We start from the raw sequence: 13,617 nt of genomic DNA, 5'->3' as shown, positions 1-13,617 counted from the left end.
CCGCTTATGACTCCGTTGCTTATGATCCAGTGAAAACTGCATTGTCGGAATCGGAAGCAGAAGCAGAAGAATAAACCAATCACAATCCTCAATTCCAAGCATTGTGGTTGTTGTTTCTTCCGCTTCTGCTTTCGACTCCGACAATCTAGTTTTCATCATAAGCGACGGAGTCATAAGCGGAGTCGGAAGAAAATGGGAACGTTCTGATTCTGTCGCATCCTCGGAGACCCGCTCCGATTTTGTCCTTGTCCCCACTATCTACCCCTGGGTCTCCGAGGATGATTCTTCCGACTCCGATAGTCCGATTCCGTCGAGCTTATGACTCCGCTTACGACTCCGATCATTGACGTTTACTTGGTCAGAAGCGCTCTTACGACTCCGACTCCGTCGCTAATGAAAACCAGCCTTTAGATCCACCTGCCAATGCACAAGTTTTGCCGGTAATCATGAATAAGCCAGTATAAAAAATAACTAACTACTCTTTGTTTGTCTCGACAAGATTTTGCATAAGCATTGTTCAGTTTTATTTTCTCTTGGGACAATGGTCCTAAGAGAGACTGGAAATAATGCTTACGCAAGATTTTGGGTTGCGTCGTACCTCTTGCTGAACACTATATTTCATTGGCTGTGTAGTGTCGTACTTCCTATTGCTTTCTGTGCTAAATCCATTGTTACCTTTGTTCGTCCTATTGTTCTTTTGGCCAATCCTGAAGCCCGTTAAATAAGGTGCGACACGACCCAAAAATTTGGAGGGGTAAACAAAGAGTATTATGGTATTTTTGACACTGGCTCATTGCCACGAATGAGTAATACACGAGACTGATGCGCTATTGATAACAAAACTCGCTGGGTACAGAAATTCATTTTTGACCCTTTCCAAAAGAACGCATCAGATCAATGACTTAGATTGTTCAGATCATCAATCGGTATGAAAGTTTGTCTGCAGCGAATCCGATTGATCGCTGGTCTGAAAATTGGTAACATGATCATCCAAAGGATCATTCCAAAGATCTGATCTGATCTGAAGCTTCTATCATTCCATCTCGGAACATAGGTCACTGACAAAGTCCGTCCAGTCCCCTCTGTCCCTGGACAGGTGTTCGAGCTGGTGCCAAGAGAGACCTCTCGACTGGATGGTATGGTCTGTGTCTCTCCTCCAGCTTTTACGCGGTCTCCCTCTCCGTCTACTTCGAATTCCCTGTGGGTTCCAACCAAGGGCCTATCGAGCAATGCAGTCGTTCGATCTCCTAAGTGTATGGCCAATCCAGGCCCATTTTCTGCTCATTATCGGTTGCTTCACAGGTGCTTGACCTGTGGCTTTCCACAGGTTAAAATTGCTGATAGTGACAGGCCAATAAATTCCCAGGATTCTGCGCAGACATCTATTTAATTACGAAAGTCTGTAATTTTGACACGGTCTTCTCAGTCATTCTCCATGTTTCAGACCCATAGAGCAAGACAGACTTCACATTAGAATTGAAAATTCTAATTTTGGTGGCTGTTGCTATTTCCCTGGATCTCCAGATGTTTGCTAAGATATTGAATGCGCTACGTGCTTTCCCTATCCTTGTCAATACGTCTTCGTCCGTTCCTCCCGTGATTTTAAAAACACTGCCTAAGTACGTGAAGGATGTTACATCTTCTATGCTGAGATTATTGATGGTAATATGCTCATTCGATTTGCCGTTGATCCTCATGATTTTTGTCTTATCAGCATTGCTGTTAAGCCCTAATTTAGATTAGATAACTTCGAGCTTGGAGGTTTTCGCTTGCATCTGAGAATGAGTGTGAGCCAGAAGTGCCAAGTCGTCAGCGAAGTCCAAGTCTTCGAGTTGGTCTACAAGAGTCCTCTGAATTCCATTCCTTGAGCCAGTTGTCGTCTCTTTCGTCGCCAATCCATCGCAAGAAGGAAAAGGAATGGTGATAGAAGACAGCCCTGTCTTACGCCCGTTTTGATACTAAAGCTTTCAGTTAAGCCACCATCATGAAGAATACGACAGCTCGTACCCTCATATGTGTTCTTCACTAGCGATATGATCTTGCTAGGGATTCCATAATTGGCCATCAAATCCCACAGAACATTGCTATCCAGGCTATCAAAGGCCTTCTCATAGTCAATGAAATTTACATAGAGTGGGGTCCTCCATTCCAGCGACTGCTCCACAATTATACGTAGGGTAGCTATTTGATCATTCCAAAGAAACCCACCCAAAATAAAACTGTAAGTGTGTGGACTGTATGAACGATATCAATATGACATCAATAACCGCGCACCGGTGGCTCAGTTGGTTGAGCACTGGGCTGTCACGCGGGAGTTCGTGAGTTCACCTCCGGCCGCACCAACACTCAGAGTCTTTAAATAACTGAGGAGAAAGTGCTGCCTTTGTAACTACATCTGCAAATGGTTAGACTTTCAAGTCTTCTCGGATAAGGACGATAAGCCGGAGGTCTGGTCTCACAACCCTTCAATGTTCATTAACTCTGTGAGACATTAAAGATCCCACACACTAGTCGAAAAGAGTAGGGCACGGAGTTCCCAGTTTTGTGGTCTGACCTTTCCAGCATGTGGTCGGCTTGGCAGGATTAGCTTGAAGGGCTTCTGTGTGAATGAGATAACAGCCAGAAGTCAGGCTACTTAGCCAAGTGATGGTGCCTCACTCAAGCACAATTCACTCAAACTGACCTGTGGACATCATCGCATTTATGACCCTTACTTGACTGACAGGCTGATGGGGCCCTGACTTGAGCAATAGGGACCTTTAGATCGGAGGACGAGGACGCCTAAGAGTACGAATTTCCGTACTGCGCATGCGCATAAAGTTTGGACGCCGATATTTTTTGAAGTGCGCATGCTCTGAACGGAAAACTCGTGCCCGTACTCGTCCTTTGATCTAAAGGTCCCTAATAACGAAAGGAAAGTGAGCACCGGTTCAAGTATCAACTTTTCATGCTTGAAATCCTCTCGTTACTGTACTGCTCAAGTAAAGTTCACGATGCCGATCTAGAATCGTACTGAAATGCACCCAGAACTCCGGAATTAGATGAAGCGGATATCAATTTCTGTTGGATTCGATTTCTTCAGTGAAACAAATTTTCGAGGTTATATGGTTCGCTAGAAAGCGAGTACTACTGCGATCGAATTCAAGAAAGCTCGAGCTCTCACAATTTCGCGTCAAAGGAAGGGTACGGTAAATTCAACAGCATGGCATCTCACCAATTAAGTTCACGATAAACTCACACTGAACAGAGTAATTGTCCAGTTAAGCGCGAGGATCTTTCGACATCCGATCCCAATGTCGCGCCAGAGCATGCGTTGTCCTTATATGGCATAACGGGCAACCGATTATGACACCTGGTGATGATCAAAGGGATTAGATTGATTTTCAATTGAGTGTCGTAAAACCAAAACCAAAGTAATAACTTTGGCCAATCAAAAACGACGGAGACAATCAAAACTCGAAGTAATTACTTGTAGCCGACACGAAGCGCGGGAAATGTGCACGCGCGAGCTTCGATTGGTTTTGATTTCACTTCTGATTGGTTGAAAAAATGGCGCGAGAACTTTGAACCAATCACTGAGTGAAGTAATCATAAACCAAAGCGATTCGCTAATTACTTTCGACACTTAATTGAAAATCGCTCTATTGTAACCTATAGACCTCTTTCATAATGGCGGCCACATAAAACGTTCTTTTGTTTTAATGCTAATAAGGCTTTCTAGCCTTGCTATGACGAGCAAATTTCAAAAGAATATTTGTTTCAAAATGAGGGCAGTAGGTCTAATTAAAAATAAATACAAAATAATGCAGAGGTGGTCGCCATTTATGAAAGTGGTCTATATGGTTATCACGCCCTTCTTTTTGAATATTGTCACGGATATTCCAACATGTTCTCGAGAGAGAAATAACGATAATCATATAATATCACCCAGCGTTGAATATATGATAGGTATCTTGGAACAGAGTGAAACCAGATGCTGCATGAGCATAAACTGGGTTGTCTGTGGTACATGTTACACAAACACACAGGGAGCTGAGTTGGGTGATATTGAAGGCGAGGAAACTGGATTTTCCCAGGTGTACAAAAAAAGGGATGATCAGGGGACTGGTTTTACATGCTGAAATGTCAGTTCGGTTTAATTTGACAAAAACAGTTAATTGTGAGATTTCAGAAATTCTCAAAGAGAGTTGCTACATGTTTCAAACTTGAACCCAGGCTCTCTCTGTTTCTTCTACCACATACAAGGGAGAAAAAACATGAAGTTGCATCTGGCCCTCCCAAATATCAGTGTAAAACCACAAATTACATGTAGCACAGTGTTTGTTTTTGCATTTGAAGCAATAGCTCTAAAACTGATGTTGCAGTATTTAATGCCTTGATGCTCTTTCGAGAACCAGGAAATTGCCAAGTCTTCAACTTCTTTCCAAGCATTAGGAGTTTTTAAAATGTTCTTAAGTCAGCCCCTTTATACAGCTGCATCATGTTGGTAAGCCACCCATCAAAAGGATAAGTTCACATTATTCCTCCTGGTCTATTCCTCAGCCGATCTCTTTCTCTCTGTTTTTCTTTCTTAGCTTGTCTGCTCATCGCCCCACTAAAAATGTCCTGGTTGAACTTCACTCTCTTGGGCTTAAAGTCCGGGTCTTTCACTTCTGGCTGCCCAGGGCTACCTGCATCGATAGTTGATTGGTGAGACTGTCCATATTCATTTTGTACACTCTGGAATATTTCCATGTTTTGCTTTACCCTTGGGTTCAACTCGTAGGTGGGTTCCAAGGGAGCTTCACCCAAAGCTTTCTGTCTCTGCCGCTTCATTTTTTCGGCGTGTTTAATATAGGCAACTTCCTGTGAGTTTGTGTAGCCTAGAAAACAAGTAGCATGAAATCAGAACTGTGAACTTGTAGCACGGTGTTGGAAGGATCAGGGATAGGTGTAGGGATGGCGCCAATGTGGCCCAGGTTCGCTTCAAGGACTCTGTGTCACTGCGTGGGTTGAGCTTGTTCGTTCTCTCCTCTGCTTCGAGAAGTTTTTCTCTCTCCACAAACCTGTACATTGTCCCAGCGTTACATATACACTTAAAGTGCTACTACGGCCGAAAAAACAATTCTTTTTTTTTTCTTTGGATTTCAAAACTATGTCAACTAAACACTAAGTGACCCAAGTTTTAAGTTCTCATTTTAAAAAGACACTTGTTTGTTTTAACTGGAATTTTCTACTGCGTAAAAATTCAATAAGAAATGGGTGTTGGCATCCGGCTTTGTTTTAATAAGGCACGTTTTACCTTTTTCCACATTTTATGTAACCTCCTTAATTTGTTGGTAATGAATAAGTAAGTAATGTGCAATGTGTATTTTAGTGACTTCTTGCATTTTTTTTTTTCTTTTCTTGGTCTATAATCATCATTATGTTTCCTTTTCGTTCGTATGTAATCAGGTAGTCTTTGGAATAGGCCTTTTTCGATATATTAAAATTCAGCTTGATAGTGAGGCAGTGAGGACAAAGACAAAGGAAAGTGGATGATATGTTAATATTTTCAACATTCATTCCATCGTGTTTCTATTGTTTTTGTCCTCACTGCCTCACTATCAAGCTGAATATTTGACATTTCGAAACTGGCCTATTGTAAGTGAAGTTGTACAAAAATAAATAAATAAATAAAAATTCTTCAGACTATCTTGGTAGGAATAAAATGTTTTCCTTTTCAATTTTCATGAAAGACATTAATTTTTACTAAGCTCTGTGAAAAACAGATCACGATCATGCATCCAATAAGCAAGTGGAGTTTTAGAACACAAAAATGTCTGTGATAACTAACCAGCCTTCATGTTTTCCCAAAAGTTGCCACTATTGTCACTTTGATAAGCCACCATTTCTGGAATCCCCATTGCTTTTCTTGCTACAGGATGTGACAGTACTGCAACTTGCCCTACTGTAAATAAGTTGGATGTTACCCAGTAAGCAAAGATCGCCTGAAAAAAAAAAAGGAATTCATGAAACAAAGCGACACGACGGCAACGTCGACAAAAGCGTCACCTTAGAATATAACTTTGCTCCAGTATAAGTCTTTTGCGATTATTCCATCTCGTTCACGTCATACAATGTGGGCGAAGTATCCTGAAACTAAATTGGTTCAAGCAGTTTCAGACTGAAAATAGAGAATGAAAGATTCTCTGTTGCTTGCTCACATTGTCGTCAAAACCTAAAATTTGGTGATTTCACGTCGTCGCTATGCAGAGGACCGCAAAAATATGAACTAAAAATCTGTGCCGCATGTGCAGCATGATTATTTATGCTCTTTAACAGCCAATCATATCATTGTTTTGTGGCATTGTGTTGATGTCTTCATAGGTCCCTAGTGTCGATTAAACTAATTTAAGTAGTCTTGATAAATAATAGTGTCAATAAAAGTAGTTAAGCATTGCTTACAATAAACTCAGTGCCAAAAATTTTTAAACAGTTTAAGAGTCCACCACCATTTTTTTTTTTACCCTCTGAGTTGAATTTTCGCCTCATCCTAGGAAGATATGCGAAAAAAACCATGAAATTTACATGAATCCCCGGTTCACAAAACATGGTCCTTGAAAAGGTTTGGACTTGCCACCATTTCGGCTGGGGCGGGATGCTTGTTGTCTCGGTTAAGTAGTGTAAATTTTGGATTTGGTCTCACCAAGGGTGTTCTGGGCAAAATGCAATCATATGTAGCCCATATGTAGCTGTGAAGGTATTGTTTCGGGTTCCATGCGAAGAGATAGAAAAATAAATAATTTTTAATATGTTTTAAATATGGCCTCTTTTAGGGGTGAAAAAAGCCTGGGGCCACGCCCACATTGGTCTCTCCTTTAGAGGTTTTTAATTCAAAATTTCCAGTGTAAGCCTGATTACTGTATTATTGTGAGCACCCTTGATAAGCCAAGGTGCTTTTGGGGCAAACAATGGTTAATATGTTTAAATAAAAAAATAAAAATAATAATAAAAATTCCAACAAGCATCCCAGATCCCCCCACCAACCACTCTGCCCTCTGCACTGCTGCCCCCTTAAAAATGTGATTGAGCAAAAGACAGTTTTACTTACTGCTGGGAACTGTGCAGTGATAGGGATCGTTGCCACAGCTACGATACGCATGACAGTCTTCATTGTTTTCATAGAAGGGTTGCTTACTCCCATCTCCGAGCCAAGCTGAAATTGAACAAGGCTGGTTTACATTTCAGTGGAAATGGATTATATGTACTTCATTAATTATGAGTTAAAATTAATGATAGGCGACTACAAGCTCTTACCTCGACTGACGCCAACATAGAAAAACTGCATATCACAGGTAAAATGAAATATGGGTCAAACACAGTTAAATCTTGGAACCACAGGTACCCTCCTGTCTTAAATGACTCGACTGGGAAATTTGCCATCGTTCTCAGGCCCATAAAAAATGAAATGAAAAGGGGTATCTGAATTAAAGGAGCAAGGACACTCTGCAAAAAGAAAAAACAAATTAAGGTTTAATTAATAAAACATTATTATTAATTGAATTGGAGAGAGGATGAGTGTGTGTGACATCTCACATTTAGGTTGGCAGCAGTGATTTTAAGTAAGAAGGCCCAGTTTTTCTTTGTGTCGGGGCAATTTTTTGTAACTGTTTGAAATAAATTTCTAGCACCACAAGCTAATGTTTCAGGTACCTTGATTGGATGACAGCCATTATCTTTGTAAAGCTGTGCTAATTTCATACTGGCTGTTGCTTTAGCTGCTGCATCTTGAGAATTTGCCAACTCCCTTAATTTTGCTTGAGCTTCCTCCAGCTGTGGCCTGATGTTGTTCAATTTGGCTGTGTTAGCTTGTGCTTTGATAATAAGTGGAAGACAGACAGTGCGCACAATAAGTGTAAAAATGACAATGGAGAGACACCATGACACATTGCCGCTGACATGGATAAGCTCTAAAGCTTGCTGAATGAGGCCAGCAGGCGAATACCCACCCAAGCCTAGACTGGCTAAGGTGGGTTCACCAAGAGATGCCACTGTATCTGCCATGTCTTCTAGTAGACCACTCTCCAGCATAGAATCAGGTGCATTTTCTTGAAGAAATGGATTTGTTACAGAATCGTTAGTCCCATGTGGTGTCAGCTCCTCATTTTTCATGAGCTCCAGTTCAGGCAACATTTCAGTGCTTACATCTGTATAAAGTAAGACAACAATTATAATATTAATCATTAATTTCTGTATCTGAAACTGATGTGCATTGTACATGGCCGTGAGTTGGCTGATTCCTGAAATGAAGTATGTCAATAATAATAAATTATTGTCTAACGCTCTCAAAAGAATGTTTCTTAAGGACGGTGCCTACTAATTCAAAGGTATTTTTGCCCTGATTTATGATTATGCAGGAAAGGTAGATCTTCCCAAGTGTTACTGACATCCAAAAAGAAAATTGGGTGTAACCACGCATTTTTCAAAGATAATTCATGAACAATATTTGTATAAAGCTCTGAAATACAAAGCAATGTATGGCATTCTTTCTCAAATTGAAGCTCAATTATCGCTAAAGAATGCATGGCTACCCCCAATTTTCTTTTTGGATACCAAGAGTACTTCATACTGAGATCTACTTTCTCTGCATAGTTTTAAACCACGCAAAAATATCCCTGCATTAGTAAGCATCACCAATAGGAAAACAAGCAGGGAGCAGGAGTAGTGGAGTGGTGAGAGCACTTGCCTCCCATCAATGTGAGCCGGGTTCAATTCCCAGATCCGGCGTCATATGTGGGCTGAGTTTGTTATTGGTTCTCTCCTTGCTCCGAGAGGTTTTTCTCCAGGTACTCCGGTTTTCCCCTCTCCTCAAAAACCAACATTTGACTTGATTTACGTTAATTGTTGATTTCAATTTACATGAGTGTCCCCAATTAGTGCTCCAGCGATAGAACGACTAGACACATAAATAAAGTTCCTTTCCTTTCTTTTCCTTATCTTATAATTATGCGGCCGGCAAATGTATCTCATCTTACCCGAACTTGGGGGGCTAGAGCTCCATGGCCACACAGACAAAAACCTTCCACCTTGTACAGCTACAGGAACTCTTCTATATCTACACATGAAATCTTGATTAAGTTTCCTTAATGTATGGCTGGATCTTTTCACCTCAGTATATGTGACGTAATTTCGAGCAGAAACGTCTGCGAATATCTGAAACCACATGTATACAGTATAAGAGTTTATGAACATCTAAGACAAAAAAAACCCAGCACGTAAAACAGCTCATTCATGAAACGTAGACGTCCCTTTACCTCATGGTTAGTCCTCAAAGAAACTCTCCAAGTTTTAAGGCAAGCTAATGTCCTCTGGAAGTGCCGACCATTTCGGCCCACACGTAAGAACAAGGCCGCCATCTTGTTTTTTAAATGCACAGGCAAACCAGACATGGGCCACAGGACCTACGGATCGCAGTCGGGAGAGCTATCAGCTCAATGGCGTTTCCCCAGTGAGCGGTGGCGTTTTCAGTGCTTTTAGTCACGCGTGCCATCAGCAACGAATATTCAACATGTTGAATAATTTTCGCCTCAAGTGAACATTAATTTTCTCCAAGTGTGCGCGCAGGAAAAAGTAGAATTAAGTTCTACTTTTGGTGCAACTTGTCTCGCAACGATTTTGGTCAAGTTGTGGGGTATGTTACACTGTGAAATGTTTCGTGCAACTTGTCTCGCAATGTTTTGGCGACACTGTGGCGGGACAACTTGCACGAAACATTTTACAGTGTAATTAAGCATAAGCCGCTGTTACACGTTGAAACTTTTAGCTGAATCTTGTGTGCAACAGCGCTGCGAAACAAGTTTCAGGGGGCATTGCACCGTGTAACAAATGGATGTTGACGTCATACTGGAAAAAATGTGATAAAATAAGGTAGATACAACAAATTTGAATTCAAATACCAAGAGTAACGGAAAAGTAACGGAGGTGACTGTAATAAATAAACTGAAATGTAATACGTTTCTTCGCGGATATTTAGACCGTTGGGATCAATTACATTACATTACATTACATTACATTACATTACATTACATTACATTACATTACATACTTAATTAACCGCTCTCCATAGGGGCTTTTCAGGGCCAATGAAACACAACGAAACGACGGAACAGAACAAAAATTTTCTTGCCTTTTAAAATTAAAAAACCTTTCCCTGGCCTTACAGATCGAGTCCATGTTGGAAAATATTTTTTCGATAGGAATCAATTAGAAATGTTGTGGGGACAGGAGAGGAAATGTTCTGCGACTGTAGTAGTTTGGATTTGGTATTAGCGTTATCTTCAGTGCGGCGGTGTTCATTAAAACGGTCTTTTAAACGTCGTTTATTTTCTCCAATGTACTGTAGATGACATCTGTTACATTTAATCATGTAGACAAGTTATGTGGGAAGTAATGGAGAGTGTTTCGCCAGTAGAGAAGAATGTGTACTGAGTTGGTTAGTCCATGGAAAATGTAAGGACAAGTAAGTAAACCGACAGGAAGATTGTCCACGGTTGCTTGCTTCAAAACTCTTGAATTATGCGCCCGTTTTGCTGGGCAAGGGTAACGGAGGCTCTGGGAACGAGATGGCCATTTCTTGGAAAGACTTCTTTCGTAACTCTCAATTCTTTATTTCACGACACCTTACTGTGTCTAAAGAAGGATAATCTTGCCAAATATTAGCTATTTCTTCTTCCAACATTGCTTCAGCAACCAAAGCACCTCTTGCCGCCATATTCACTCGTCATATCTCCAACACTACGCATGCGTCTTGGTGTAAGATGGTAAGGCGATAGCTTTTCACGCGCGCGCACTTGGAGGAAATGTTCACTTGCGCCAAAAAGTTATTCAACGTGTTGAATATTCGGCGCCAATGGCACACGTGACTAAAAGCGCTGAAAACGCCACCGCACACTGGGGAAACTTGCTTACGCCACCGGTCACGATTGAAGCTTTGCCAAGCTGATAGCTCTAGTGTGCGCCGGGCTTTAGTTGTTTGGTGAGTAAAAAAAAACTTGGCAGCGCTTTGGCTTGTCCTTTGGCCCCACCTTATGTTCTAGCTTAATTTTTGCTACATATAAAAATAAAGCTCTCCTAGCCATAAAATGCCTGGTTCGAGCCTCACTCGTGCGCATTCACAAAGCTAATCTAGAAGAAAAAGGAAACAAACAGCGGTTACAAACATTTTCATTTTATACTTGACGTTTCGTATGCTGCAACATACATCATCAGAAGTGACGGTTAAAACTGTTCACGCCTCTGCTGTTGCAGACCGGACTATTTCTACCGGTCATAACATCAAATGGGACCATTTTGAAATCCTAAAATTAAAGAATCGCTATTAATCAGGGACTTAAAACCCTGTCTTATTGAAAACATTGGCAGTGAGAAGCTTTTTCTTTATTAATTTCTTCCGGAAGTATCAACTACCGGAAGTTACGATTTTGTTATAATACTTTGTAACTAGTCACTATTGCCTCGCTCAAGTTTTAAATTTTTGTGTAACAGTTTTAACCGTCACTTCTGATTATGTATGTTGCAGCATACGAAACGTTAAGTATAAAATGAAAATGTTTGTAATCGCTGTTTTTTTTCTTTTCCTGCTGAAATTGAAATGGTCAAAGAGCAAAAATATTAATAAACAAGAAGAGTTCGATCTGTCAACTGTCGTAATGGACGAAGGGGTAGTTTCTAAAGAAACTGTGGTGCTGCGTCGGTGGGGAAGTAGTATACAAAAATTTGGTTTTATCAACGGAGTTGATAATGTAAATTGGCCACCGTACAGAGATTCTAAAAGCTGACGTTTCGAGCGTTAGCCCTTCGTCAGAGCGGATTCGCAGCGGTACTATGTATGCCGCGGCCAGAGTATGTGGCGGCTTATTTTCTCTCGTATAAGCGGCCCTATTGTGTTGTGTTCTTGGGCAAGACACTTTACTCTCACGGTGCTTTTCTCCGCCCAGGTGTGGGTACCGGTGAAATACTGGGGGTAAACCTGTGATGGACTAGCATCTCATCCAAGGGGGAGTAAAAAAAATACTCCTAGTCGCTTCGTGCCACAGAAACCGGTATAAGCTCCGGCTCTGATGGGCCACTTGGCTCGTAAACAGACTTCTTTTTTCAATGTAAATATTCATATGTTGTAAATAATCTAATTTAGGTATTTATTTATTTTTTCCTGCTTTTTAATTTCGTTGCTGACTATTTTTAGTATCCTGTATAGTCTCACGACTTCTAGGATTATTAAATATGTGTGTATTGGAATACCCCACGTGTGCCGGACTCGGATATTTTTGAATCAGATAAAAAAAAATACGGATACGCGTGGACGGGGTCTTAAGCTGCTAAATGACCGGCATGAAATGAATACAAGAAATGTCATATGTTTGGATTGAGAAATGAACATGAAATAAGTGTTAGGAAGAATGCACGATCATCGCAGCTAGCGGCTAAGCAACATACGGTAAAGTACTAATTGCAAGTAGTCTGAAAAAATCCAGGCTGGAATGAGTTTCCAATTCATGACTGTCCGATTGCGCTGCAGTTGTTCTACCACATGAGCTATCAAGCCAGCTGAGCGGCTCGGCAAGGTGTAGCTAGCTAGGAATACACGTGGATGAAATGAATACCGTATGTCAATTAAATGTCATCCATTTGAATTGAACTGGGCTGAATGAACAATCATTGAAAGGTTGGAACATCATCACATTTAGCTTTGGAAATGAAGTGGTTGGTAGCCGATCACAGCTGACTTGGTAGCTCAGTTGGCATTCTCGTCCCCAGAGTCCGCTCTTCTTTTGGTCAGCACCAAGAACACGGACTCTAGCCACAGCCAAAAATTCGCGCAGTCGCGGTAATGGTGTAATGTTTCATCCGTCGACGACCCAATCTTGTTCCCACAGCCTCCGTTACCCTTGTCCAGCGGAACAGGCGCGGGAAGCTCTGGCATAATCCAAAACCGGAACCAGAAAATTTGCTCGAAACAAAAAAAGTTGCTCGATATACGAAAAGTTGGCAAAAAGTTGCAGAGCAACTTGTGCCAAGCCCTACGTAAAATTGTCATACACTTGGTCGACGAAAGAACCGAGCATATGGCAGGTTGAATTTTTTTCCTCACTCTTGGTCATGTACTAGACACAGCGCAGGATTTGTTTTAGACATGAAGCATTGTGCTTTTCATTATTGATATTTTCCTAAAAGTTTAAAGAAGCGGTTTGATCCATCTTGCATTTGATTCATTTGCTTTTCATAAAAAAAAACCAACTTTGCAATCTCGAAAACAATTTCTCTCAAGAATTTTTGGGATCTGCTGATAGAGGCTCCATTGCGTCGATTTTTGGATGTCACGCAACGAACGTTGCGTGACATCCAAAAAACGGCTGCGAGGAGACTATGCTGGTAGAGGCTCCATTGCGTCGATTTTTAAACGGGAGCTATTTGGCAAGTTAGCACCGTGATCCGGGGTTGCTGCTCGTTTTGTCAACGAAAACGACTACAAAAAGATTTCGACTGGAACTCTGTTTGCAAAACAAGAATTTAAACAAAATTGCCTTTACTGGCTTGTTTCAAAGCAATGTTCCAGTGATTCCAGTAAATACCAAAGTTGTAGCGAAGAAGAAAAAA

At 41.1% G+C, this 13,617-nt stretch overlaps 1 protein-coding gene across 1 annotated transcript; it reads right to left on the bottom strand.

Moving 5' to 3' along the window:
- Positions 1–3,891: 3,891 nt before the first annotated feature.
- On the bottom strand, positions 3,892–9,397 carry LOC137975555 (mitochondrial inner membrane protein OXA1L-like). Its single transcript, XM_068822672.1, has 7 exons — positions 9,276–9,397; positions 8,997–9,174; positions 7,675–8,168; positions 7,279–7,467; positions 7,073–7,177; positions 5,816–5,969; positions 3,892–4,862 (listed from the first exon to the last, which is right to left on the bottom strand). Exons 1-7 carry the CDS (start codon positions 9,375–9,377, stop codon positions 4,513–4,515), a joined length of 1,572 nt encoding a protein of 523 aa, XP_068678773.1. The 5' UTR covers positions 9,378–9,397; the 3' UTR covers positions 3,892–4,512.
- Positions 9,398–13,617: the final 4,220 nt, after the last annotated feature.

This window comes from Montipora foliosa, chromosome 1, assembly GCF_036669935.1.
Source record: "Montipora foliosa isolate CH-2021 chromosome 1, ASM3666993v2, whole genome shotgun sequence".
NCBI lineage: Eukaryota > Metazoa > Cnidaria > Anthozoa > Scleractinia > Acroporidae > Montipora > Montipora foliosa.
Note: the sequence above shows the minus strand (reverse complement) of the source record. Positions and strands in the feature narration are given on the sequence as shown.